Here is a 26,967-nt window from a genome sequence, read left to right as displayed (position 1 = left end):
TTTAATTTTGACAGATACCTACCATTCCAAAACTTTCATCCATGATTTTACCTTTGCACTTTTACTGTGAATATGAACTCTTGTAACAAACTGCCTGTAACTTTAGTTTTGAAAACAATCTAATTTTGTTATCCTTGAAGTAAGTGGTTAGTCTGTGATATGACATTTTACACCCAATATGTTGATGCATTTGTATTTCATGTTTATTGAATTTATTAGTATTCAAAGGATCTATTTTGACCAGTTCATAACTTTGTAGTATTACTCAGACAGATTATGTAAACTTCTTCCACTAGATAAACACTACCAGAAGGTTAACTATGTATCCTAACCATGTACTTACATATAAACATTATGTAACCAAAAGGTGATCTCTGTATGTGTTTTTTTTTTTTTTTTTTAGATAACATGGCACTATAGTCAATGAAGTGATACAAACAGCTAAGCATTGGAAAGACTCACTGCAGGACATGCAGAAATCAGACCTTTAACGGAAGTCACCTGTGTTTAGATGGAAAATGTGGGACAGACTGTGAGTAGTGTAAAAAGTGGGCAACAAAAGAAAAGAAAACAAGCCTGCAGTTAAAAGTTAGTCTTTCAATGGTTTCATGTGAAGTGCTACAACATTATGAACTCTTCTAAGTGAAAATTGTAAATCATCTTTTGTATTTCATTTACTCTAAGGTTAAAAATTGTATGTTTTCCTTCACTTAGTATAACAATTTCCGTGTTAGCATAATTAAAAGGAAACAATCCTATTAAAAATTTTAATTTATTTAAAATCATATTCTTGTCAGTTCCATTATTCTGATGTCAGAATTTTGTTTGCATTTTCATACTTACAAAATTCTTGGGGACTATTGTAATGGAACTGACAAATAGACATTTTATTTTATTATACACTAAAGTCATGTTAAAAAAGCTTTTGCTTACGATAATACTAAGCTGGGTGTTGCGATCAATAATCGATATTGGAATTGTATGTTCTTTGTAGCTTACGACCGTGATCTTTGGTCTACAACGGGTTTACGGGCACTTGAGTGTTGGCCACGGTCGAGTGTAGTTGTGTATATAGTTTTGGCAATAAATGTGTTTTTGATACAAAGAAACCGTGGAGTACTGCGTCATTTTTCGATAGTCCAGTAATAATTAAAAAACCCGCACCTCTTCTTGGACCCAGAGCAGCAAAGGAATCATCGCCTAGACAACGAGAAGCCACACGGACAACGCAGACTCAGCAGCATCAACAGAGGAGACATCATGGCCAGCTCTACTAAAGTATTATGCAGCCATTAGCCACACCGTAACGGTGTCCTTATGGAGATAACTTTTCCTGAACAGTAGAGCGGTTTCGTGACAGCCTGTATCTACTATTTTCTGGGTCTCGTGAACAAATAAAGTGAGTTGGGTCTCACATGATCACTGTTTCCGGAATCCATGTTGATTCCTACAGAGTAGATTCTGGGTTTCCAGAAATGACGTGATACGCGAGGAAGAAACATGTTCTAAAATTCTACAACAGATCGACATCAGAGGTATAGGCCTATAGTTTTGTGCATCTGCTCAACGACCCTTCTTGAAAACTGGGACTACCTGTGCACTTTTCCAATCATTTGGAACCTCCGTTCCTCTAGAAACCTGCAGTACACAGCTGTTAGAAGGGGATCAAGCTCTTTCGCATACTCTGTGTAGAATCGAATTGGTATCCCATCAGGTCCAGTGGACTTTCCTCTGTTCAGTGATTTCAGTTGCTTTTCTATTCCTTGGACACTTATTTCAATGTCAGCCATTTCTTCGTTCATGTGAGTATTTAGAGAAGGAACTGCAGTGCGGTCTTCCTCTGTGAAACAGCTTTGGAAAAAGGTGTTTAGTATTTCAGCTTTACGCGTGTCATCCTCTGTTTCAATGCCATCATCATCCAGGAGTGTTTGGATATGCTGTTTCGAGCCACTTACTGATTTAACGTAAGACCAGAACTTCCTAGGATTTTCTGTCAAGTCGGTACATAGAATTTTACTTTCAAATTCACTGAATTCTTTACGCGCAGCCCTCCTTACGCTGATTTTGACATTGTTTAGCTTCTGTTTGTCTGAGAGGTTTTGACTGCAGTGAAGCTCTCTTTGCTTTCACAGTAGTTTCCTGACTTTGTTGTTGAACCACGGTGGGTTTTTCCCATCCCTAACAGTTTTACTCAGCACGTACCTGTCTAAAAATCATTTTACGATTGCCTTGAACTTTTTCCATAAACACTCAACATTGTCAGTGTCGGAACAGAAATTTTCGTTTTGATCTGTTAGGTTGTCTGAAATCTGCCTCCTATTACTATTGCTAAACAGATAAACCTTCCTTTTTTTATATTCCTATTTACTTCCCTGTTCAGGGATGCTGCAATGGCCTTATGATCACTGATTCCCTGTTCTGCGCTTACAGAGTCAAAACGTTTGGGTCTGTTTGTTGTCAGTAGGTCCAAGATGTTATCTCCACGAGTCGGTTCTCTGTTTAATTGATCGAGATAAATTTCGGATAGTGCACTCAATATAATGTCACTCGATGCTCTGTATCTACCACCCGTCCTAAACATCTGAGTGTCCCAGTCTGTATATTTTATGTATTGCTAACTTCCTGTTTTATTGTATGTTATTTGAAACATTCATTATCTTTAACTGAAATTTAAATGTGAAGAAATACAATGACAGTCAGGACTGCCAACAAATGTAGAAATAAGATACCTGAATCATCTAAATGCCAGTTAAGAGCACTGTGTAACAACCAACTATTAACATGTGATAACTAATTGTAATAACGAGGGTCAAAACCCTTGAAGGCTGAATATATTCCCTTTTAACAATTTACCAGGCCCCTGATACACCTTGTAAGTGTGCATGTACTATACCATTATGTAACGTAAAATAACAGTCTCTAATAAAGTTGGAATCCAACGAACACATTCATTCATGTGTTTAATACACGAAGAAAGTGAACGAACATACCACCTTGTTTAAAGATTGAGAAACCAATTAACAACTATCAAATATTTTATTCTCATTATTCATAATATGACCACAAATACTATTTTCTGGATGAAGTATATGTGCGAAGTCCAACATAAACCTGTATGTAGAGCCATGGACTATCATCCTCTTTCATAATCCAAGCTGGCATGAGAGAGAAGTTCATGGCCTTGAAGTGAATCTACCTAAAGCTCAGTATGAATGATAAGCTATGATAAGCAGTGAAAATAATTTACAATATTTTTTTCATCTAAGTAGTGGCCTAAGCTATGTTTTAATATTACCACGGAGCTATACAGGGCATACCAAGGTAGATACAAAAGAAAAACTGCAGTGAAAGTAGGTAGGTACAGGAAATCAACTCTCTCTCTCTCTCTCTCTCTCTCTCTCTCTCTCCCCCCCCCCCCACACACACACACACACGCCCCCACCCGCCCTCCTTCCCTCCATGTCAATAAAGGTACAAAAATAGATTCCATAGCTGGTGTAGAAACAAACTTTCAAGCTTCATACTAATACTGTCAAGAGAAAAATATACTTTAGCATTAACATAAACTCACTAATGTCATGTATAGGATTCCTGGTTAGTCCAAAGGAATTAAAATTTCTGCAAAATTATCTGGGTATTTTTTGTTCTTCACGTCTGTCTGTTAATTCAGAATACTATTAGGACTGGATTTCAAGTGTGTGCAGTTTTTAACATATCCATATAATGTTCCTTATCTAAATTATGTAATGTAGTTATACAGTTTTCCACACATCAGCAGTATGCTTGTGCTTCCAGATGTGCTTCAACTGCTGAATGGTTATTTTGACCTGAATGTGTTCCTGAAACTTTATTGTAAGTTTGCTGCCAGTCTATCCTACTTACACTGACAAGTTATGTTTTTATGTTATATTTTCTGACATGTTCCGCACCCATGAGAATAATCTCATTTTTTTCTGTCTATGGAACCAAAACTTAATCTAATATATTAATGATCATTGCCCACAGAGATTTTGTGCTGCTGGGCAGCATTGTGTGTGGACAATAAGGAAAGTATATAATAAGTAGAGCAGAGACAAGTGACAAATGGGGAACCTTTCTAATGACACAGACCACAATGGAGAAATGCACTGACATAAGAAACTTTAACAAAGGAAGATTGTTATGACCTGGCACCTGGGAATGCACATCTCCAAAACAGCAAAGTTGGTAAACTGTATGCATGCTAATGTCATAAGCCTCTATGTAAAGTGGCCGAAGCACTGTCAAACACTGAATAAGCAACACAGTACATGAAGGCTTTGTCAGTCTGTTAAACAGGATAATGGTGATCTTTGGCAGATGGGATGAGATAGTAAAATGCTAGTGCACATAAAAGTTTCTGAGCACAGCATTTGATGCGTATTGTTTAATGTGTGTGCTGAACAGTGGAAGTCCCCTTTGTGCTCCCAAGCTGACACAAGGAAACTATTAAATACAATTGCAAAAGGCACTAACTCACTGAAAATGGAAACATGTCACTTGGTCAAGTAAATCATTTCTTGTTACACCAGATACATCTAGACACACTGTAATACAGGCAAACAGCTGCTTGGACAATACACCATACCTGTGACGAAGGTATGGGCGACATCCACCTGGGCTTTCATGGGTCCTGTGGTAATAACCGGAGGTGCCATGACAGCTGTGGACATGTGACAATTATTGTGGATCACTAGCATCCCTATTTGCTTGATGCCTACTCAATGGTGATGTAATCTTCCAGCAGTATGACATCCCATGTCACAAGATCATAATAGTGATATACTGGTTTGAGAAGCACGACAGTAAACTCTTGCTAATGCCCAGGCTGGAAAATTTCCCTAATGTGAATTTGTGGGGCACACCTGCACCCAGAAACCGTTGGTCCATAATCTGCATAACCAGTGTGTCTACACCCAGTGCCATATACATCCCAAAACCTATCCCTGGCTTGCAGAATCCATGTCACAAAACTACTGCTGTATTGGGCTCTAAATTTGGATCAACACACTATAAAGAAAGAGGTCTTAGTGATTTGACTCATCCTCATACTTTATCACATGGTTTTGTTATATACATGGCTGACAACAATATTTATTTTACTTGAACCTTAAGCTGCCTGGTGATGGCCTACAAAGCTGAAACCCAGTTCACAAAAAATACAAAAGAGGTATTATGGAACAATAATACTGTGTATTTCAGTTTTTAATATGTCTGTGTTCCTCCAAGTACTGACAGAATAACCCATAAATGTTAAGTAGATGGAAATATTTTAAATGGTGTGTTTAAGTCAGTTGCTAATTTCATTGCCTATTTAGAGAGCAACATGTATGCCACTTAATAAGAAGTTTTCTTATTTTTATTGATACTTTAGTAATATATGCTAAAATTACAATTTTCATTCTCTTTTCGTGTTTTGCATCCTCAAAAATTCTCATTATGCTTTTTTTAAATTTTATTTTATCTTCCTATTATTAAGTTTCAGCTGTATCCATTAGTGCTGAGTATTTTAGTGAACTGTGCCTCACTGCTCAACAGTATTCAGATTGGTGTGTGGGAGTCACAGTGTGGAATAATGTACGCTTATATTTGGCAGGGTGCCATGAAGTGCAACAATTATATGTTGTGTGTGTTACCCAGAAATATTAAAATGATGTTTTCCCAATGAAGGCACGTATGTTAACATTTAGAAAACTGGATCCCCACACTACTTCTTTCAACAGAAAATTTCATTTAGCAATGCAAGTTATAAACAGGTCATAGAGATCACTGACCTCACTATCAGTTCCACACAAGAGAATCATCTACATACTGTATACGCTATATTATTTGCCACTTTCTGTTGCTGAATGGAAAATTTAGTCTTAATCGAACCATAATTTTGTACAATGTAACTAAAAGCAGGCTTGGACCACAATTTACTTATGAAGCGCAAGCTGCACAGTATACAGTTCAGTTGACGAGGATTAGTCATTACTAAAAATAACAATCACAGAAGTTGGACACTGAACATGGGTACAAGGAAGGTAACAGAAGAAACCTTGGGTATTAGAAGAAGTACTTCAATTGATCTGTGAAAGAAGTAAGTACAATAATGTTCAGGGAAAGAAAAGAATACAGCAATATAGCTCACACAGGATTGAAGTAAATGGGAAGCCAAGGTAAAAATGGCTCCAGAAAAAAGTGAAGAACTTGAAAAATAAATGGGCACCTGGAAAACTGATTCAGTATCTAGAAAACTCTAAACAACCTCTGATGAAATAAAAACAAAGGGCAATAATATTTAGAGTGCAATAGAAATTCCATAGTTGAACAAAAAAGAGAGAGTCAATAGGTGGAAAAAGTACAGTGAAACATAAATTGATTTGGAAACCTTGAGAGATACAGTAGTAGTCAGAATTTAACAGAGCTCTAGAAGATTTGATATCAATCTGTTTGATGGAATATTAAACATTCTGTCAGAACTTCCAAAGCAATTTGAATCAATGACTTCAAAAATAGTTTGTAGATTATACGAAGCTGGAAAAAACCAACAAAATTTCAGAAAATATCACCTGCATACAAGGTAGACGCACGAAATTGTGGTTCGTTTGTAATTTTGCACCAATGGTGTGTTCGAGCGAAATGTTATTGGCATTCCTGCACATGCCCGTGTTTAATGTGTAACTGATGGAAGTTTCATTATTGTATGTCTGTTAGTTACTATTCAATGCTATATCAAGTAGAATATTGTGTCACACAATTTGCAAGTTTTTTGAGGAGCAACACATCTACATTAAATTTTGCATGAAACTTAAGAAGAGACATAGCAAATGATTCAGGAAGCCTACAGTGATGAGTGTTTCAGCCATACTCAGTGTTAAGAATGGTTCACATGGTTTACAAATGGCCAGATTTAAGTTAAAGATGTCCATCGACAATGCTCATGTCAGGAACATTGACATTGTGCATGCCAATCTAACACTGACTGTCCAAAAGATTGCAGAAGAATGTAACATTTCAGTTGGATCATGTCATGAAATCCAGACACAGCATCTTGAAATGCATCATGTTGCCACCAGGTTGGTGCCATTGCTCATGAGCCAAGACCAGAAATATCTTCACCTCACAATCTGTGAAGAGCTTTTGGATCACACAAATGAGAACAAGATTTTCCTTAAGAGAATCATAACTAGTGAACTGGTGATGAGGCATCTCACTACAGTTACAATATTGAAGACAAGGTTCAACCGTGCTGATAGTTTTCTTTGACTTTGAAGGATTAGTTCATTATGAATTTGTGCCATATGGACATACTGTTAATCGAATGTACTATCAAGACATGTTGCGATGCCCCGAGAGCAAATGTGAGAAGAGAACGGCCTGAAATGTGGAAAGACAATTCAAGGCTCTTGCATCACAATAATGCACCTGCACATTCATTCCTGTAGGTGCGTAACTACTGTACAAAAAACAAAATCACTTAGCCCCATCTGCTGTACTCTCCAGACCTGGCTCCTGCAAACATTTTTTTTATTTCCGAAGATGAAAACCCCAGTTAAGGATGAAGATTTCCAATGATAGACAAGATAAAAAAAATTCTCAGATAGCACTTCACACAATCCAGCAAGACCATATCAAGACTGCTTCCGGAAGAGGAAGTGGCATTGTGAGGAGAGTATTTCAAAGGAGACCATGCACAGTAAGTACAAGATAAGCATAGAAAAAATTTTGTGGGCAGAGATATGGAATTTTTTTGAAGAGACCTTTTGATCCTGAAGACAGAGAGGGCAGACATCACATCTGTATCATACTCTACAAGCCACTCAATGGTGTGGGGCAGAGTGTATCTCTGCCACCATTAACTGATCCTCCTTCCCCTGTTCCACTCATGAATGGCATGCAGGGGAAATGACTGCTGACAGGCCTCTATGTTAGCTCTAATTTCAAGAATTTCCTCATGTTCATTTAGTGAGATGTAAGAGGAAGTAATATGCTGTCTGACTCTTTCCAGAAAGTGTTCTCTTGCAGCTTCAATAATAAACCTCTCTGTTATACACAAGGCCTCTTATAATGTCTGCAACAGAAGTCTGTTGATATCACTGATTAACGATCCTGTGATGAAATGCGCCACTCTTTGTTCGATATCCTCTACCTCCTAATAGTTCTGCCCGGTAACAATCCCATCTGATGAACAGTACTCAAGAATCGGCCGAACAAGTGCCTCATAAGCCACTTCGTTCCTGGATGAGCTACATTTCCTAAAGATTGTTCCTATGAATCTCAATATGGTATCCACTTTTCTTCCTATCCGTTTTATGGGGCCATTCCACTAGAGGTCGTTCTGGATGGCTGCTCCTAGATATTTTAAACTAGATTGTGTTTCCAGCAGTCTGTCATCAACAGTGTAGTTTTACTGTAACGGACTTCTTTTCCTGCGTATGCTCAATATGTTATATTTATTCACATTCAGGGTCAACTGTCCCAGCGTACACCATCAATACTGTGCAAGTAATTCTGCCAATCAATATTGTCTTCTGGTGTTGCTACTTTCAAATGACAACCACATCATCTGCAAACAGCTTGTAAGAGTTCTGACACTTTCTACTAGATCATTTATATACATTGTAAGTCCTATCATATTTTATTGGGGTATTCTGGAAATTACCGTAAGATCTACCAATTTTATTCCATTAAAGCAAAGGCTTTAAGCCAATTGCAAACATTGTCTGATAATCTGTAAAGGTCAATTTTTTTTCACAAACTTGCAGTGCGGGATGGTGTCAAATGCCTGAAGGCAAGGAACACAGCATTAACCTGAGCACAGTTGTACACAGTGTTATTAATCTCATGGAGGAACAGAGTGAGCTGAGTTTCACAAGATCTGTTTGTGGAACTCGTGTTTATTTTTATAGAGGATATGTTTGTTCTCCAAACACTTCATCACTACTGAATGTGAAGCATGTTCTAAAATTCTACAACAGACTGATGTCAACAATATAGGCCCATAATTAATGCAACTATCCTACAGCCCTTACTGAGAACAGGAATGACCTGCACTTGTTTACTGTCTCTAGGTACCCTCTATTGCTGTAGTTATCTATGATAGACTGCTGCTAGAACTGGTGTAAGTTCTTTCACACAATCACTGTACAATGTTACAGGCATATCATCTGGTCCTCATGTCTTGCTACTATTAAGCGATTCTAGTTTCTTTTCTATTCTGTGATCACCTATCTCAATATCTGCCATTTCGGCCTTCATCTAATAATTGAAAGGAGGGGGATATTATGGTCTTCCGCAATGAAACTATTTCAAAAGCCCAAAATCCGTATTTCAGCCACCTCCTATTTCTGTGCAGTGTGGCTACTGAGTGACAATGGATACTGCTCAACCAAAGATGAAATAAATGATTTCCTGTAGAACAAATATTTTCATGCATTATTACAAATTTATGAAAACGTTCTTACCTTTCTCACCGCTGGTATTTACTTGAACCATGACTTTCAGCCTGCTATTGTCGTGTAGTTTCTTCCAAGCAGCATCTAAAGCTGATGCCACTTTCTCAGAATGCACTGTTTCTACCATGAACAAACCAGGAGTACTTACAACCTTGTTCACTTTATTTCGTTGCAAGTGACCAATGAAGTGCCAACATATTTCTGGACATTTTTTGCAAATCTGGAAGGAAATATGTAGCATTATTTTTCCGTAAATATTTCATTATTAAACAGAAAAACCTAAAAGGAAGAAACCACATCTGGTATTAGTAGGTTTGATTACTCTTCTGGCTGATACCTGACTTCTCCATTTCAAGTAACAGTGCTACATAAATTATTTTTAAAAGTTTGAGGAAGTGAAATTAATTTTAACAATATTTCTGCAACTTTTATGAAAAAGAAAACAATAGAAAATCTAACAAGAAACTGTGGGCCTAATTAATGACAAAAATACAAATAATTTGGCACAAACTTTTGTAACAAAAATTCAAAGTTAACATGTTATTACCCAGAAAGGAAGTACTGTTGTCAGACTGCAATAGCAGTTCTGCATACATCAAGGTGTCAAGTCTCACCAAAAATCACCGACATTCATACTCTATTCAGTCACAGAAGTAATAAAATTCAGTACAAACTTTGCATTTGGTATGTGTTAATGTACTGCCTGCCTGTATGACACACGTCTGTGCGTTCTTTTATCATCTCTGTTTTAACACCAACACCACGAACTTCGAACTTACTTCTTCTAAAACCAAAAAGAGTAATCTTATGGTGGGTATTCACTGTTCTTTACACAAGCTGTCAAAAGTAATATAAAATACACTCCTGGAAATTGAAATAAGAACACCGTGAATTCATTGGCCCAGGAAGGGGAAACTTTATTGACACATTCCTGGGGTCAGATACATCACATGATCACTCTGACAGAACCACAGGCACATAGACACAGGCAACAGAGCATGCACAATGTCTGCACTAGTACAGTGTATATCCACCTTTCGCAGCAATGCAGGCTGCTATTCTCCCATGGGGACGATCGTAGAGATGCTGGATGTAGTTCTGTGGAACGGCTTGCCATGCAATTTCCACCTGGCGCCTCAGTTGAACCAGCGTTCGTGCTGGACGTGCAGACCGTGTGAGACGACGCTTCATCCAGTCCCAAACATGCTCAATGGGGGACAGATCCGGAGATCTTGCTGGCCAGGGTAGTTGACTTACATATTCTAGAGCACGTTGGGTGGCACGGGATACATGCGGACGTGCATTGTCCTGTTGGAACAGCAAGTTCCCTTGCCGGTCTAGGAATGGTAGAACGATGGGTTCGATGATGGTTTGGATGTACCGTGCACTATTCAGTGTCCCCTCGACGATCACCAGAGGTGTACGGCCAGTGTAGGAGATCGCTCCCCACACCATGATGCCGGGTGTTGGCACTGTGTGCCTCGGTCGTATGCAGTCCTGATTGTGGCGCTCACCTGCATGGCGCCAAACACTCATACGACCATCATTGGCACCAAGGCAGAAGCGACTCTCATCGCTGAAGACGACACGTCTCCATTCGTCCCTCCATTCACGCCTGTCGCGACACCACTGGAGGCCGGCTGCACGATGTTGGGGCGTGAGCGGAAGACGGCCTAACGGTGTGCGGGACCATAGCCCAGCTTCATGGAGACGGTTGCGAATGGTCCTCGCCGATACCCCAGAAGCAACAGTGTCCCTAATTTGCTGGGAAGTGGCGGTGCGGTCCCCTACGGCACTGCGTAGGATCCTACGGTCTTGGCGTGCATCCGTGCGTCGTTGCGGTCCGGTCCCAGGTCGACGGGCACGTGCACCTTCCGCCGACCACTGGCGACAACATCGATGTACTGTGGAGACCTCACGCCCCACGTGTTGAGCAATTCGGCGGTACGTCCACCCAGCCTCCCACATGCCCACTATACGCCCTCGCTCAAAGTCCGTCAACTGCACATACGGTTCACGTCCACGCTGTCGCGGAATGCTACCAGTGTTAAAGACTGCTATGGACCTCCGTATGCCACGGCAAACTGGCTGACACTGACGGCGGCGGTGCACAAATGCTGCGCAACTAGTGCCATTCGACGGCCAACACCGCGGTTTCTGGTGTGTCCGCTGTGCCGTGCGTGTGATCATTGCTTGTACAGCCCTTTCGCAGTGTCCGGAGCAAGTATGGTGGGTCTGACACAGCGATGTCAATGTGTTCTTTTTTCCATTTCCAGGAGTGTATATTTTCATACGAATGACAACCAACAAACCCAATAATGAACACTGCATCTTCATCTACATACACTGAACAGCAGAAAATTACAATGACCTATCTCACTGCTGGCATGTGCACCTTTGGCATGGAAGCAAAGAGGCGATGGTAGATCACTGGAAGGAGTTGGTGTCACATCTGCACACCTAAGTCACCTAATTCCCATACATTCTGGGGAGGAGTGGGGGCAGGCAATGAGCTGACACCACATTCGATCCCATCCCAGATGTGTTCAATCGGGTTCAGATCTATGAAGTTGAGGGGACAGGACATCAATTGGAACTCGCCACTGTGTTCCTTAAATCACTCCATCACACTTCTGGCCTTATGATAAGGTGCATTATCTTGCTGAAAAAATGCCAGTGCTACAGGGAAACATGATTGTCATGAAGGGGTGTACAATACTCCTTGGGTATCACTTTGCCATGCACGAGCTCTGCTGGACCCATGGATGCCCAGCTGAACGTTCCCCAATGCATAATGGAGCCACTGCCAGCTTGTCTCCATCACAAAGTACAGGTATCAAGGAGCTGTTGCCCTGGAAGACAATGGATTCACACTCTCCCATTGCCATGATGAAGATGGTATCAGGATTCATCAGACATGCAAACACACTGCCACTGTGCCAACATCCAGTGCCAATGGTGGCAAGCCCATTTCAGTCATAGTTGCCGATATCATGGTGTTAAACATGGGCACGTGCATTGATCGTCACGTGCAGAGGCCCATTGTTAGGATGGTTTGGTGCACTGTGTGTTCAGACAAATTTGTACTGTGGCCAGCATTAAAGTCTGATGTTAGTTCCAGCATGGTTCACCACCTGTTCTGTTTTACCAGTCTGCACAGCCTATGATGCCCAACATCTGCAATGAGGGCTGGCCACCCATCCCCACAATATCTGGACGTGGTTTCTATTGAAGACACTCACCAAAGTGCTCCTCAGACACCTGACAAGTCGTGCAGTTTTTGAAATGCACATTCTGAGCCTCAAGGGTAACCACTGTCTGCCCTTGGTCAAACTCAGATTGTGCGTCTTCCTCATTCTACACAGACTGCAAGCTCACTGATACTATAAGCACTTTGTGTGTGTGTGTGTGTGTGTGTGTGTGTGTGTGTGTGTGTGTGTGTGTGCGTGCTTGAATTTATGCTTATTAAGAACAGCTGTTGGTATGCCATGATGTGAGCTCTAATCTCACTAATTTTCCCACATAGCTATTTCACAAGACTTAGGTGGCAGGAAGTAATATGTTTTCCTACCCATTTTGAATGTATGCTTTGCAAATTTTATCAGTACTTTTCTCTGTCATACCGAAAATCCCTTGTGTCTGCTTCTTGAGTTTGTTGAGCATCTCTGTAATGCATCAGTATTCACTAAACAATTCCAAGACAAAATGTGTTATTCTTTGTTGGATCTTCTACATCTCATGTTTTACAGAAATAATTCTGTTGTAGTAACCCACTCTGGCACAGGTCCAAAACTGATGAGCAATTGGTCTTACAAATGCTTTGCAAGCCACTTCTTTTGTGGATGAATTACATTTCCTGGGTCTAAATGAATGTTCGATCTGAGTTGTCAGATTTGGCCAGTGATGTAATGTTATTGGCTGATGTCTTGTCACTTTTCCGTACATATATACACAGGTTTGTTGTTAGTTAGCAAAGCCTACAAACATAAAGATAAAAGGAGAGTGGGGAAGGGAAGAAACTAGTTGTGGCGACAGATTGATCTATTGCTTAACCCAAGGACGGGTTAGGTTGGAAGATGACAATCTGGTTGTGAAGCCAACAAATGTGGAGAGAGAGAGCGAGAGAGAGAGAGCTGCTTATGGTGGCAGACTGATCTGTTAATTTGAAATAATTGCCAAAAACATCATGTTACAGTCTCCATAATGCTTGCAGCATTGTCAGATGTTTCCCATGTCATTGATCAAAGCCGAAAACTTATCTCCTTAACATTCTTCCAATGGAACTCAGCGTCGCCTCTAATTCTTCCTTGAATTAGTTTCATGTGGCCACCACACATTGGCTTACTCTGGAAATTTATTGCTAGGTATCTTACAATTGTTACTGCTTCCACTAGCTTATTTTATTTGTTTGTATGGCTCAACAAAAGCAAACGAGAATAATGGAATGTAGTCTAATTAAGTCGGGTGATGCTGAGGGAATTAGATTAGGAAATGAGACACAAAGTAGTAAAGGAGTTTTGCTATTGGGGGAGCAAAATAACTGATGATGGTTGAAGTAGAGGAGATATAAAATGTAGACTGGCTATAGCCAGGAAAGCATTTCTGAAGAAGAGAAATTTAGTAACATCGAGTACAGATTTAAGTGTCAGGAAGCCATTACTGGAAATATTTGTATGGAGTGTAGTCATGTATGGAAGTGAAACATGGATGATAAATAGTTTGGACAAGAAGAGAACAGAAGCTTTCGAAATGTGGTGCTACAGAAGAATGCTGAAGATTAGATGGGTAGATCACATAACTAATGAGGAGGTTTTGAATAGAAATGGGGAGAAGACGAGTTTCTGACAACTTGACAAGAAGAAGGGACCGGTTGGTAGGACATGTTCTGAGGCATCAAGGTAGGCCTGTCACAAATTTAGCATTGGAAGGCAGTGTGGAGGGTAAAACTTGTAGAGGAAAACCAAGATATGAATACACTAAGCAGATTCAGAAGGATGTAGGTTGCAGTAAGTACTGGTAGATGAACAACAACAACAACAACAACAAATGGCTCACATGCAGTTTAAAATTACAGGCATGTAACATTAGTAATACTATTTGTAACAGGTATAGGAAAATACAAATCAATATACAAAAACTAACTAAATGTCAATGTCTAGGTTCCTAATCCAGATAAGGGTCATATCATCAGCTTTCATGAGGTTGCTCCAACTCCCCTGGTAGGAACACAAGGGGCATTAATGTGCTTTATTGTCTGGTCCAGAGCTCCACAGTCACAAATCGGAGATTCTGTATTATCCCATCTGTAAAGAGAGTCTGCACATCGTCCATGCCCAGTGCAAGCTCTGTTCAATTTGATCCACAGATTCCTGTTGAGTTCTGTGCCAACAGTATCACAGTTATGCTTTCGGAAAAACACTCTTCACGATTTTCAAGCTGCCACCTCTGATCCCACAGCTCTTTCACCCCAGTATTTATGGCATCTAGCTGTTTTGCTTACTGTAACGGTGGGTTTCTTAAATGTAGTCTATTTTGTTTGTAAACTTTGTATGTCTTCCTGTATGGGTAATTACAGTTTCTGCTGTAGCTTGTGGTATTCCCTAACCAAGGCCTAACTTCTGTAGATTGCAGGTGGATTGAAGTTGCTTAGCAGAGGAAGCCAATAAATCTGAACCAATGACTATATTCAACATTAAGGCACCTCTTCGCCCTGTTAGGTGTGATACATCATATTCAGACTGAATTGGCAGTTCCTGCACAAATAATGGTTTATTTAGATGTGCAAACATACTTTACAAACCACAATGAAGTGCACAGCAGACAGTAGTTCCAACTGTAATAGGGCTTCCTCCCATACCTTTCACTTCATGGAGCCGGTAAAGAATAATAATTTAAATTTCACTGTGTGCACTGTAATTAATATAATATTGTCTGATAATTCCTAAAGGAGTCATAGGCTGCGGATTCTTATACATTTAAAGTTGGATCTAGAAAATTTCTAACTAGACTTTCACATAATGATGTGTGTCTATCTTCAAGTGTGTGCCAATCCAGTTATTTCAGCACCCCTGTTATGCTCTACTTCAGCATGTCCATGGGCCAAGCAAACTTTTAACCATTTGTATACATTAAAGGGCCCTTTTAGTCCTGTATGGTAAGGGTGGCACACACGTACGCAATATTATAAGATGGATCACTAGAGTGTTCGGTAAGCCGACTGACTTAATTTCCCTAGTATTCTACAAAAGAACCGTCATCTGCTACTTGTAACCGAACCTACATTATTCTACCACTCCACATACCTACAAACTGATACATCCAGAATTCAATATAAGTAGCCTACTGCTAACTACTCTAATGAATGCTTAAGGATTTTTATTGAACTTAAGGCTGACAGGTGAGATTCAACACAGATTGTCATGTTCTCACTTATCTCAACCACACAATTACCAACACAGAATTTATCTGTCACACACTGCACTATAATAGTGTCAAAAAACGGGGGAAAAAAAGGTGGATGAGGGTGGGAGCACTAATCGCATATTTAGAAAATGAGTGGTGGTGATGGTGGGGTGGGGGGCTAGGTGCATACTAGCCAATAAGGAGATAAAAAAATTTAGGGTACGGTAGGTAATCCTGTGCATAAAGTAGATATGGATACTGCAACAGTAACCTCTTATTTTAAAACTCCTTGTTTATTCAGTACTTACATCAGGATCATTTCCCTTTTCAACCAATTCTTGAACATAATTCTCTCCAAAATGACGTTGGCCATTTTCGTAAGCTGCTATTACCAATTCCTTCGGCTTAGTCTTGCTGACAGCCACTAATCTTGGTTCGTGGGTTCTGTTCTCCTACGAAATTTGATTTACTTTACAAAAAAATATGTTACACGTGATACAAACTAAAACAGTAATTGTGCATCGTACTTACTGGTGGTCTACGTTCAGCTGCGGCTCTGACTTTATTAAGGATCACACCCAAGTTCTTGGCAATATCTAGTTCTCCCATTACTGTGCGTATCATTGGAAATTCTAGAACACTACCATATGTTGCATGTATAGAAGGGTACAAATCAAGAAAAAAAATTATCTCTGCGAAACGATACCACGTGATTTTTTCCCACTGTCTTTAATACCTAAACGCTGTTAATAGAAACATGTCGCTGCTCTGCTCGTTGATGAAAATTGCTCGAATCATCTAGTACAAGCAACCATATCCTTACTGCCACAGAAGATTCATGAAAGTGAGTGGTGGCATCCCAGCATCTGCACCCTTCTTGAAACCTAGGTAAAGAACTGTCGGTATAAAACCAATATGGAAAATACACTTTGCTGTATCAATGATAATAGTTAAACGTTTTTTTGTTTCTGGATTCATTTTAACCATTTTAACTTAATATTTATGCACTACACGCAGTTTCACACTCGCTGTCTCACACACGGTAACCCTTAACCCAGTATTACTGTGTGGTGTGTACGCCGCTTACAGTACTACCACATTTTCCAAAGATATGTAAACGCATTACTCATAATTACTGTCGTTTAAAGTAAGTACTCTGCTTGCGTACTCCGGGCTATGTACAACGAAAAGGGTATTTTAAGAACCCGCAGAAAGTTCTTTCATACAATGTATAGAAAGAAAAAAAAAAACGCTATAAAATTTTCACTTCATAGATGCTATTTTAAATACTATCACGTGGTAGACAAATGATAATAGTAAGATCATATAGCGGGAAAAGTGATTTAATTGTTGTAATGATTCTAGCTGTAAATCGACTATTTTTAGAGTATAAAGAATAGAAAGGAAGAAGAATTTGAGAATACGCTTGCTTTTAGCATCTTATGTGATTTAAGTGTTTTCGGTAAGCTGTCACCTTTTACCACTATTACACAACTAGAATGAAAATTTAGATTTTTCTCTTATTCAGGACATTTAGTGATCTCCTTGGCAAGTGTTGCAAAGTTGTGAGCAATCCTCTAGAGTGTGAGATTTTAAAAATGTGTGTAATGCGAGCATGCCTATGTGAGTTTATTTTCCACCAAGTAAATACCATGTGACAGTGATGTAGACCTACTTGATTGACTTAAAAACCTTTCAGCTTGATGCACTTTCATTATATGTTCGTAACGTTTCGCGTTGTTAAGATTCTGTAATGAGAGGACTAGTTAAAACATCAGAATCTTTCTTTTATATGGAAAGAGATAGTTATAAGCCCTCGCCTTTCAGTTCTGATTAGCTTCTCTCTCTCTCTCTCTCTCTCTCTCTCTCTCTCTCTCTCTGTGTGTGTGTGTGTGTGTGTGTGTGTGTGTGTGTGTGTGTGTAGAAAAACTGTGGAGAATGGGGAACGGAAATTGCTGGTGGCACAAATGTAATAGAAAGGCTGTTGGCAATAGTCTGACTAAGACAATATAGACTAGTTCCATGAATAGTTGCTACCATGTAACACATGTTTGGATGAAAACAGTTTTTGTGCGGAGAAGGCCAAAGCAAGATCAGCAATTAAAGAGAGCAGGCAGGAGACTTTTATCAATGACAGAGTTTGTAAATACTTGCTCTCAATCTGGGAGACAGGCATGACATTAATAGATTTAAAGACACCGGTGTTTAGTCTCGTGTGTGACAGATATCCTCCTTGAATCTTTAAATTTGACCAAGGGCCACTACCACCTGAGTATTTCTCACCTTGTTTTATTATTGTTGGTCCAGCTGGTGTCTACTACCATTTTACCCATCTCACTTTTACTATTACAAATCACCTGGCTAAAAGGTTTTGTTCACTCCTTAAGGGGACTGGTCTGTGAATACCAGGGGAAATCTTAAGAAAATTGTCAATTTTCTAATCAACATAACTCAAAGAATGAGATTTGTAAGCATATATAATGCTTACCATCTTTTAAGACATCTTTTGGGAACATTTTTATATGTGAACCTCAGCTTTAGCTGTCCCACCTTTTTTAATTGTATTTTTTTGGTGCAAGTGAAATAGACCATGCTATTTATTTATGTACATCATAGGTACACATTACTGAAAATACAAAGTAGAAGGTTTATTTTTTTTTTCCTTGTAAGTTCTTTGCCATATTGTCTATAAAGAGTGTTGGAAAAAATGGTGCTGTATAAATAGTGGTACAAATAAAACTTGCAAGTATGATTATCAAAAATTTTGGAAATTAATCAGGGTTTTTCTTCAAAAAATATTTTATTTTCAAAGTTAAGTCACAAGAGTAGTCTACTTTTTAATCATGCTTGTTTTAAGACAGTATACAGAATTTCAGCCCTCTGTCTCTTATAGTATTTAACCAAAGTGTACCAGACATGAAATAATTTAACTTTCGGGAAATTCAAGTTAAAGTTAAAACTTGGGTTTGCTATTAAACTTGCATGACACTAATGCATCTCAGTTCCATATTCATCTTGTTCTGTATGTTGCTTTTCCTCCCTTCTCTTTTTCACACTTCTTATTCTTGCTTCTTTGGTGGCTTCCAACACTGATTTTTCTGCTTCGAAGAATCTCCTTCAGTCAATGGCTATTAGAGCTGTATGCATATTTAGTCCACCAGGCACTCCCATCAGTTCCATAACATTAAGCCTTTATACTGCACCATCATTGAAACATGGAACAGCATCTAGCACACCTATTTTCAAAGTATTTTGTCCTACTAGAACAGTTTTTGGTACCCATTCCCATATACAGTTGTTGAAACTTTCTTTTGGAATTTGAGTCCTACCGTGTAAACATTTCTCTAATAACATTCTGTCACTAAGGTCCCTATATATAGGTTTTATAACCTCCATTATAGCAAACGGCAAAGAATGTTTATGGTTGTAGGTCTCACCTTGAGTAACAGCCCTTTGGTAGCCACCCTATGAATCACTGCCAGGTGAGCAGAGTGTATGACAGGGTTTGTCATTTGTGGAGGATCTATGAAAGAAGGTAGTCCATACTGCCTTTTTCATTCTCTGAAGGTCATTTTTATTTTGTCTATTTCTTCGTCTGTAAGCCGACCATACCCACAAATTCACTTACGATCAGCTAATTTCTTTCCTTTCAAATTCATCTTCAAGTTCCTCAGTCTTGTACCTAACATTTTTTGGACATGTTCAACACATTACATTTCTTCTATTTATGTCAGCATAAGGTTTGGATTCACAAACTTTTTGGTACCCTTTTGAGTCTCCATCTCCTAGGTAAGATTTATACATAACACCATATTTCTCTATTGACCTGTGAATTATCTTCACAGCACCTTCATATCACATCATTCCACTATAATCACTAAAATTAATCAAACATTGATGATTTTCATTTTCACTAATACAGCCATGACAGTACTTGGTAATACATTCCACAGGAATGATTTTACCATTGTCCAAGGAGATAGCTGACACTACACCATTTAGGGAACTGTGGCCTCTTCAGTGCCAGGATGCATCCAGGGCTGCAGACATACGTATATTGCTGTCATTCATGTCAACACTTTCATGAACAGCATTTTTCATACTATCATTTGTTATATCTTCTGAAGTCTGTAGAATAATTTCATCGTGCCGGTCAGACCTTGTAGGGGCAGGTAAATCCATAGGAGCACAGAAAATTTGTGTACTTCTGTACCCCTTTGCCTATATACCTCATAGCATAAGCAAGATTAATATTTGTGTTTGATACTCTCTGTTTAGTTATGCCACATGTATAACCACATTCGCTTAAATCACAAAAATTACAAACAATTCTTAATTTTGATGCACCTCTTCTAGCATGTATCTCCTCAACTACCTTCACACAACCAAGTTTTATTTATTAGTTCAGGTAGACCAGAGAGTTAAACAATAACACAACATATATCAATAGTTGGTGTGTCTATGTTATCAGCATTAATACTGCCATTTCCATTGTCCAAATATTTCAGTTAACATTGAAGCACTTGGCGTAGTTGAAGCTGATTCAAGTGTTGTATTTCAGTATTAGCAGAGTTAATCTGTTTGGTGAACTGGTTTCCATAAAATTTATGATGTTTAACACTGAACTTCTTAATTCTTCCCATTGCTTTACAGTGCAATGAGAAACTCGTGCAGATAATAAGAAAGCAAAACATCATGCGGATGTCATGGTGGGTGCAGCCACTTTTAAATTCCTCTAATTTTGCTTATTTCTGTCGTCCATTTCCCTGGAAGTAAATTTTTTTTCTTGTCCAGAAAACTAAAGGAAATTTTTTAAGAGCAAAATTAAAAAATTATATTTTTGTCAGTGATTCATGTACAAGTCCCCTTAACTGTGTTCATCCTTATCTGGGTTGGTGAGGTCACAGGTGCAGGTGGCATTTCTCTTGTCACAGACATGCCCAGGGAGAACCCTTGTCTGCTCTGACCTACATATTGACCTGGCCCAGGTCATCGGTCTCATCGGATTAGGGAAGGATGGGGAAGGAAGTTGGCCGTGCCCTTTGAAAGGAACCATCCCGGCATTTACCTGGAGCAATTTAGGGAAATCATGGAAAACCTAAATCAGGATGGTCGGACACAGGATTGAACCGTCGTCCTCCCGAATCCGAGTCCAGTGTCTAACCACTGCGCCACCTCGCTCGGTCTTAAATTATTTCTCATCTCTAGCATCAGTATTGCTTTCAGTGCCTCAGTTTTATCTCTCTTATGTAATTATGTACTTCAATCAAATTACATTCAAATGACACTAATTCCAGGCCTACTACTTCTTGACCAAGGTGTTGATAACATATTACTGTTTATCCCTTGTTACCCCCCTCTCCCTCCCACTCTCTTCATCCACCTGAGGACCACCAAGCTTGTTCATCAATGGAAGCAATTATAACTCATTCCTGTTTCACCTGAGTGCTGAAATAACTGGGTTGTCTTACTCATATTGTTAGATTTTCAGTTATGATTACAATCCTATTTTGATACTTCCTTGCAGAACTCTTTATTGGGTACTTTATTTGTAGCTACTATTAATTACATCTATACAGGTCGGATGTCTGTAGTAAAGACACCAGTTATATGTGATATAATTAAGCATGATCTTTCTATATATTACTCATCTTCAGCTGTACCACAGTTATTTCAGCTACGTGGTAGAATCAACAGTGGAGAAATAGGCATAGTATACAGATTTTCTCATTTTATTTCAATTTTAAGTACCAGACACTTAACTGAAAAAAAAAAAAAAAAAAAAAAAAAAAAAAATGCACACGATTCACAGGCCTTGCTATCGACAAACAGTTATCAAAATCTGTATTCTACAAGCCACTGTGAATTGCGTGAGACAATGTACATCATGTTGTACCAGTTATTAGGGCTTATTCCCATTCCATTTGGAATACAGGGAGAATGTTCACTTAAATGTCTCCCTGTGAGTTGTAATTAGTCTAAAATCATCTTTGCGGTCCGAGTGGGAAAGATTTGAAGGGAGGTAGTAATACATTCCAACTCAAAAGTAGGGTTTAGAAACTTTCTAAGTTAAGTAGTTTTTCATGCGATAGTTTGCATGTCTATATTGAAGCATCTGCTGGTTTGTTTCCTTCAGCATCTTTGTGATAGTCTCCCTTGGGTGAAACAAATATGTGACTATTCACATTGCCGTTCTTTGTATCAGTTCAGTGTGTCCTGTTAGAGCAAAACCAAAGATTGTAGTACCATGTGTCGTCTCTGACTGTTACATCATCAAGATTGTAGAGACCTATATTTCAAGTGTGAACACCATAGCGAGCATGACATCACTTATTACAACTGCAAAATATTTCATTACATCAGTGCAATGAAACTAACTGGACAACCAAGGGAATGAGGAGTTTTGGTTGGCGACACTTCAAATATGTGACAATTCCAATAATGAAGACATATCAAAAATAATATGAACGTAAAAATCAAGCAAATGAAATCTGCAGCAGTCCACACAACCAAACTAAAAATACCAAATTGGTATGGAAATCTCGCTTGGTACTTATAGCTCCTTTGAAGCCCGTGTTATCGTAAACTCATACACAACTCCAGAAGTGTTGCTGCAAATCTCACTTCACCACTATAGCTCATAGGAAGTCTGTGATACCACAAACCCATGCATGACTCCAAAACCCAGTACTGCAAATATCACTTGACCTATACAGCCCAAATGAAATCCACGATATCACAAAACCAAAACTCACTCGCATAACTAAAACTGAAAATGTAACATCATTAACTATAACAAACTAATATTCACAATACCTACATGTTACATTGGATATTTGGGCATTTGATGGAGAAACGTTATCTAGGAACATATATTTTTCTATATTTAATGTGTGTCCGACAATTTGCAAAGGCCTATTGCACAGAACATCTAGCATAGACACATAAGAATACATATAATAGACTGAGAGATCTATCAGCATTAACTCACTACCCACACGCGTAACAGATATTTAGTTCGCCAAATCACAACACTAGCAATCACTATATAACACTATTACTGAATACTGACAACTCAAACCAAAATTTAAAAAAAATCTTGCATCATTGCCAATAACAATAAACACACAATTATAAAAATAACACACACCATACATACTAAAAATCAAATAAAACCCCAAAAAATATTTACAAACCAAAGCCACTAAAACACAAATCTAGGCTGGTGATACATGCCCATTTGTGCTCACAACCTAAAAATCAAAACAAAATCCATAAATGATATTCATACCTTCCAAACCTAAGCCTCCTAATCACCAATCCCTCCTATGCACGTTAATACCCATACTAAATCCGTTACCCAAACAAAAATATGACTGACAAAAAATAACAACATTCACACTTTATGTAACAAATAGTAGAAACTTAAAAAAAAACTCCTCTACCATCCCTACTTCTCAACCTACACCACCTTTCCACAAACCATGCACCCCCCAATCCCCAAAACCCTATTCAGATAACAACTCAGGTCATACACATTTTCCCAATAAGCACTTAAATCAACAATATTTACCCCTCTGTGTCACAAACAAAACGTCTCTGTTGTGTTTGTATGAGTCCCAGTAAAATGCTCATATCCCCTGTTCCCAAAATCCTCATATAAGAAAATGCATCCATAACTATTACAGAATCCTCCTCAAGGAGCTCCTCAGTCAAACCTAGGAATGCCCATTTTGTCACAGTCTCTCCACCACCATAAAAAGTCTGAACACTCAGGCCCTGAAACAGTAGTCTCTCCCCCACCCCCGCTCACCCCCTCCAACCCCCCCACCCCCGTCCCCCAACCTTCCTGAAAAATACCACTACCAAATTTTACTTTCCCACAAGAAGATTCATCTACTTCTACTACACACACCCTGCCCTGCTCCCCCCCCCCCCCCCCCCCCCCCCCGCCCGCCACACACACACACACACACACACACATACAACTTGCCCCTTTTTAGGTTAGAGAATTCCCTCCCTAGGCCCGACAAGAACTTCTACTACACACACCCTGCCCTGCTCCCCCCCCCCCCCCCCCCCAGCCGACACACACACACACACACACACACACACACAACTTGCCCCTTTTTAGGTTAGAGAATTCCCTCCCTAGGCCCGACAAGAACTTCTACTACACACACCCTGCCCTGCTCCGCCCCCCCCCCCCCCCCCAGCCGACACACACACACACACACACACACAACTTGCCCCTTTTTAGGTTAGAGAATTCCCTCCCTAGGCCCGACAAGACGCCTCCTGAGACGCGGCAAGGCAGGAGTAGGCAAAATGCAACAAGGAATAACAATATTAATGTGCTAATAGTAAACTGCAGGAGCGTCTATAGAAAGGTCCCAGAACTGCTCTCATTAATAAACGGTCACAACGCCCATATAGTACTAGGAACAGAAAGTTGGCTGAAACCAGACATAAACAGTAATGAAATCCTAAACTGTGATTGGAATGTATACCGCAGAGATAGGCTGGACAGTGAAGGGGGAGGCGTGTTTATAGCGATAAGAAGTGCAATAGTATCGAAGGAAATTGACGGAGATTTGAATTGTGAAATGATTTGGGTGAAGGTTACGGTTAAAGCAGGCTCAGACATGGTAATTGGATGTCTCTATAGGTCCCCGGGCTCAGCAGCTGTTGTGGCTCAGCACCTGAAGAATAATTTGGAAAATATTTCGAGTAGATTCCCCCACCATGTTATAGTTCTGGGTGGAGATTTTAATTTGCCGGATATAGACTGGGAGAGTCAAATGTTCATAACGGGTGGCAGGGACAAAGAATCCAGTGAAATATTTTTAAGTGCTTTATCTGAAAACTACCTTGAGCAGTTAAACAGAAAACCGACTCGTGGCGATAATATATTAGACCTTCTGGTGACAAACAGACCCGAACTATTTGAATCAGTTAATGCAGAACAGGGAATCAGCGATCATAAAGCGGTTACTGCATCGATGATTTCAGCCGTAAATAGAAATATAAAAAAAGGTAGGAAGATTTTTCTGTTTAGCAAAAGTGACAAAAAGCAGATTACAGAGTACCTGACGGCTCAACACAAAAGTTTTGTCTCAAGTGCAGATAGTGTTGAGGATCAGTGGACAAAGTTCAAAACCATGGTGCAATATGCGTTAGATGAGTATGTGACAAGCAAGATCGTAAGAGATGGAAAAGAGCCACCGTGGTACAACACCCGAGTTAGAAAACTGCTGCGGAAGCAAAGGGAACTTCACAGCAAACATAAACATAGCCAAAGCCTTGCAGACAAACAAAAATTACGCGAAGCGAAATGTAGTGTGAGGAGGGCTATGCGAGAGGCTTTCAATGAATTCGAAAGTAAAGTTCTATGTACTGACTTGGCAGAAAATCCTAAGAAATTTTGGTCCTATGTCAAAGCGGTAGGTGGATCAAAACAAAATGTCCAGACACTCTGTGACCAAAATGGTACTGAAACAGAGGATGACAGACTAAAGGCCGAAATACTAAATGTCTTCTTCCAAAGCTGTTTCACAGAGGAAGACTGCACTGTAGTTCCTTCTCTAGATTGTCGCACAGTTGACAAAATGGTAGATATCGAAGTAGACGACAGAGGGATAGAGAAACAATTAAAATCGCTCAAAAGAGGAAAGGCCGCTGGTCCTGATGGGATACCAGTTCGATTTTACACAGAGTACGCGAAGGAACTTGCCCCCCTTCTTGCAGCGGTGTACCGTAGGTCTCTAGAAGAGCGAAGCGTTCCAAAGGATTGGAAAAGGGCACAGGTCATCCCCGTTTTCAAGAAGGGACGTCGAACAGATGTACAGATGTGCAGAACTATATACCTATATCTCTAACGTCGATCAGCTGTAGAATTTTGGAACACGTATTATGTTCGAGTATAATGTCTTTTCTGGAGACTAGAAATCTACTCTGTAGGAATCAGCATGGGTTTCGAAAAAGACGATCGTGTGAAACCCAGCTCGCGCTATTCGTCCACGAGACTCAGAGGGCCTTAGACACGGGTTCACAGGTAGATGCCGTGTTTCTTGACTTCCGCAAGGCGTTTGACACAGTTCCCCACAGTCGTTTAATGAACAAAGTAAGAGCATACGGACTATCAGATCAATTGTGTGATTGGATTGAGGAGTTCCTAGATAACAGAACGCAGCACGTCATTCTCAATGGAGAGATGTCTTCCGAAGTAAGAGTGATTTCAGGTGTGCCGCAGGGGAGTGTCATAGGACCGTTGCTATTCACAATATACATAAATGACCTGGTGGATGACATCGGAAGTTCACTGAGGCTTTTTGCAGATGATGCTGTGGTGTATCGAGAGGTTGCAACAATGGAAAATTGTACTGAAATGCAGGAGGATCTGCAGCGAATTGACGCATGGTGCACAGAATGGCAATTGAATCTCAATGTAGCGAAGTGTAATGTGATGCGAATACATAGAAAGATAGGTCCCTTATCATTTAGCTACAAAATAGCAGGTCACCAACTGGAAGCAGTTAATTCCATAAATTATCTGGGAGTACGCATTAGGAGTGATTTAAAATGGAATGATCATATAAAGTTGATCGTCGGTAAAGCAGATGCCAGACTGAGATTCATTGGAAGAATCCTAAGGAAATGCAATCCGACAACAAAGGAAGTAGGTTACAGTACGCTTGTTCGCCCAATGCTTGAATACTGCTCAGCAGTGTGGGATCCGCACCAGGTAGGGTTGATAGAACAGATAGAGAAGATCCAACGGAGAGCAGCGCGCTTCGTTACAGGATCATTTAGTAATTGCGAAAGCGTTACGGAGATGATAGATAAACTCCAGTGGAAGACTCTGTAGGAGAGACGCTCAGTAGCTCGGTACGGGCTTTTGGTGAAGTTTCGAGAACATACCTTCACCGAAGAGTCAAGCAGTATATTGCTCCCTCCTACGTATATCTCGCGAAGAGACCATGAGGATAAAATCAGAGAGATTAGGGCCCACACAGAAGCATACCGACAATCCTTCTTTCCACGTACAATACGAGACTGGAATAGAAGGGAGAACCGATAGAGGTACTCAGGGTACCCTCCGCCACAC

General features: G+C 39.8%; 2 protein-coding genes across 4 annotated transcripts in view; one reads left to right on the top strand and one right to left on the bottom strand.

The window, feature by feature from the left end:
- LOC126356104 (pyridoxal phosphate homeostasis protein) overlaps positions 1–16,865 on the bottom strand; it is a 76,777-nt gene extending 59,912 nt beyond the window's left edge. Inside the window, exons 1-3 of the mRNA XM_050006804.1 lie at positions 16,392–16,865; positions 16,169–16,312; positions 9,468–9,678 (exon numbers count right to left, since the gene is read on the bottom strand). Of these exons, the coding sequence (XP_049862761.1) occupies positions 9,468–9,678; positions 16,169–16,312; positions 16,392–16,484 (448 nt within the window). The 5' untranslated portion in view covers positions 16,485–16,865. The remainder of the gene's footprint in view (positions 1–9,467; positions 9,679–16,168; positions 16,313–16,391) is intronic.
- A 77-nt stretch (positions 16,866–16,942) lies between these two features.
- The window catches only part of LOC126356100 (glycerol-3-phosphate acyltransferase 1, mitochondrial), a 387,533-nt gene continuing 377,508 nt past the window's right edge, over positions 16,943–26,967 (top strand). For 2 of the 3 annotated variants that reach the window (XM_050006798.1, XM_050006795.1), the window contains exon 1: positions 17,188–17,322. The gene's annotated coding sequence lies outside the window, so the exon portion shown is untranslated. Of the gene's footprint in view, positions 17,008–17,187; positions 17,323–26,967 lie in introns of those variants that run through there. The other variant, XM_050006796.1, reaches the window with a different exon arrangement.

Source organism: Schistocerca gregaria, chromosome 3, assembly GCF_023897955.1.
Source record: "Schistocerca gregaria isolate iqSchGreg1 chromosome 3, iqSchGreg1.2, whole genome shotgun sequence".
In the NCBI taxonomy this organism is placed as follows: Eukaryota; Metazoa; Arthropoda; class Insecta; order Orthoptera; family Acrididae; genus Schistocerca; species Schistocerca gregaria.
This window is presented reverse-complemented; position numbering and strand designations above follow the sequence as displayed.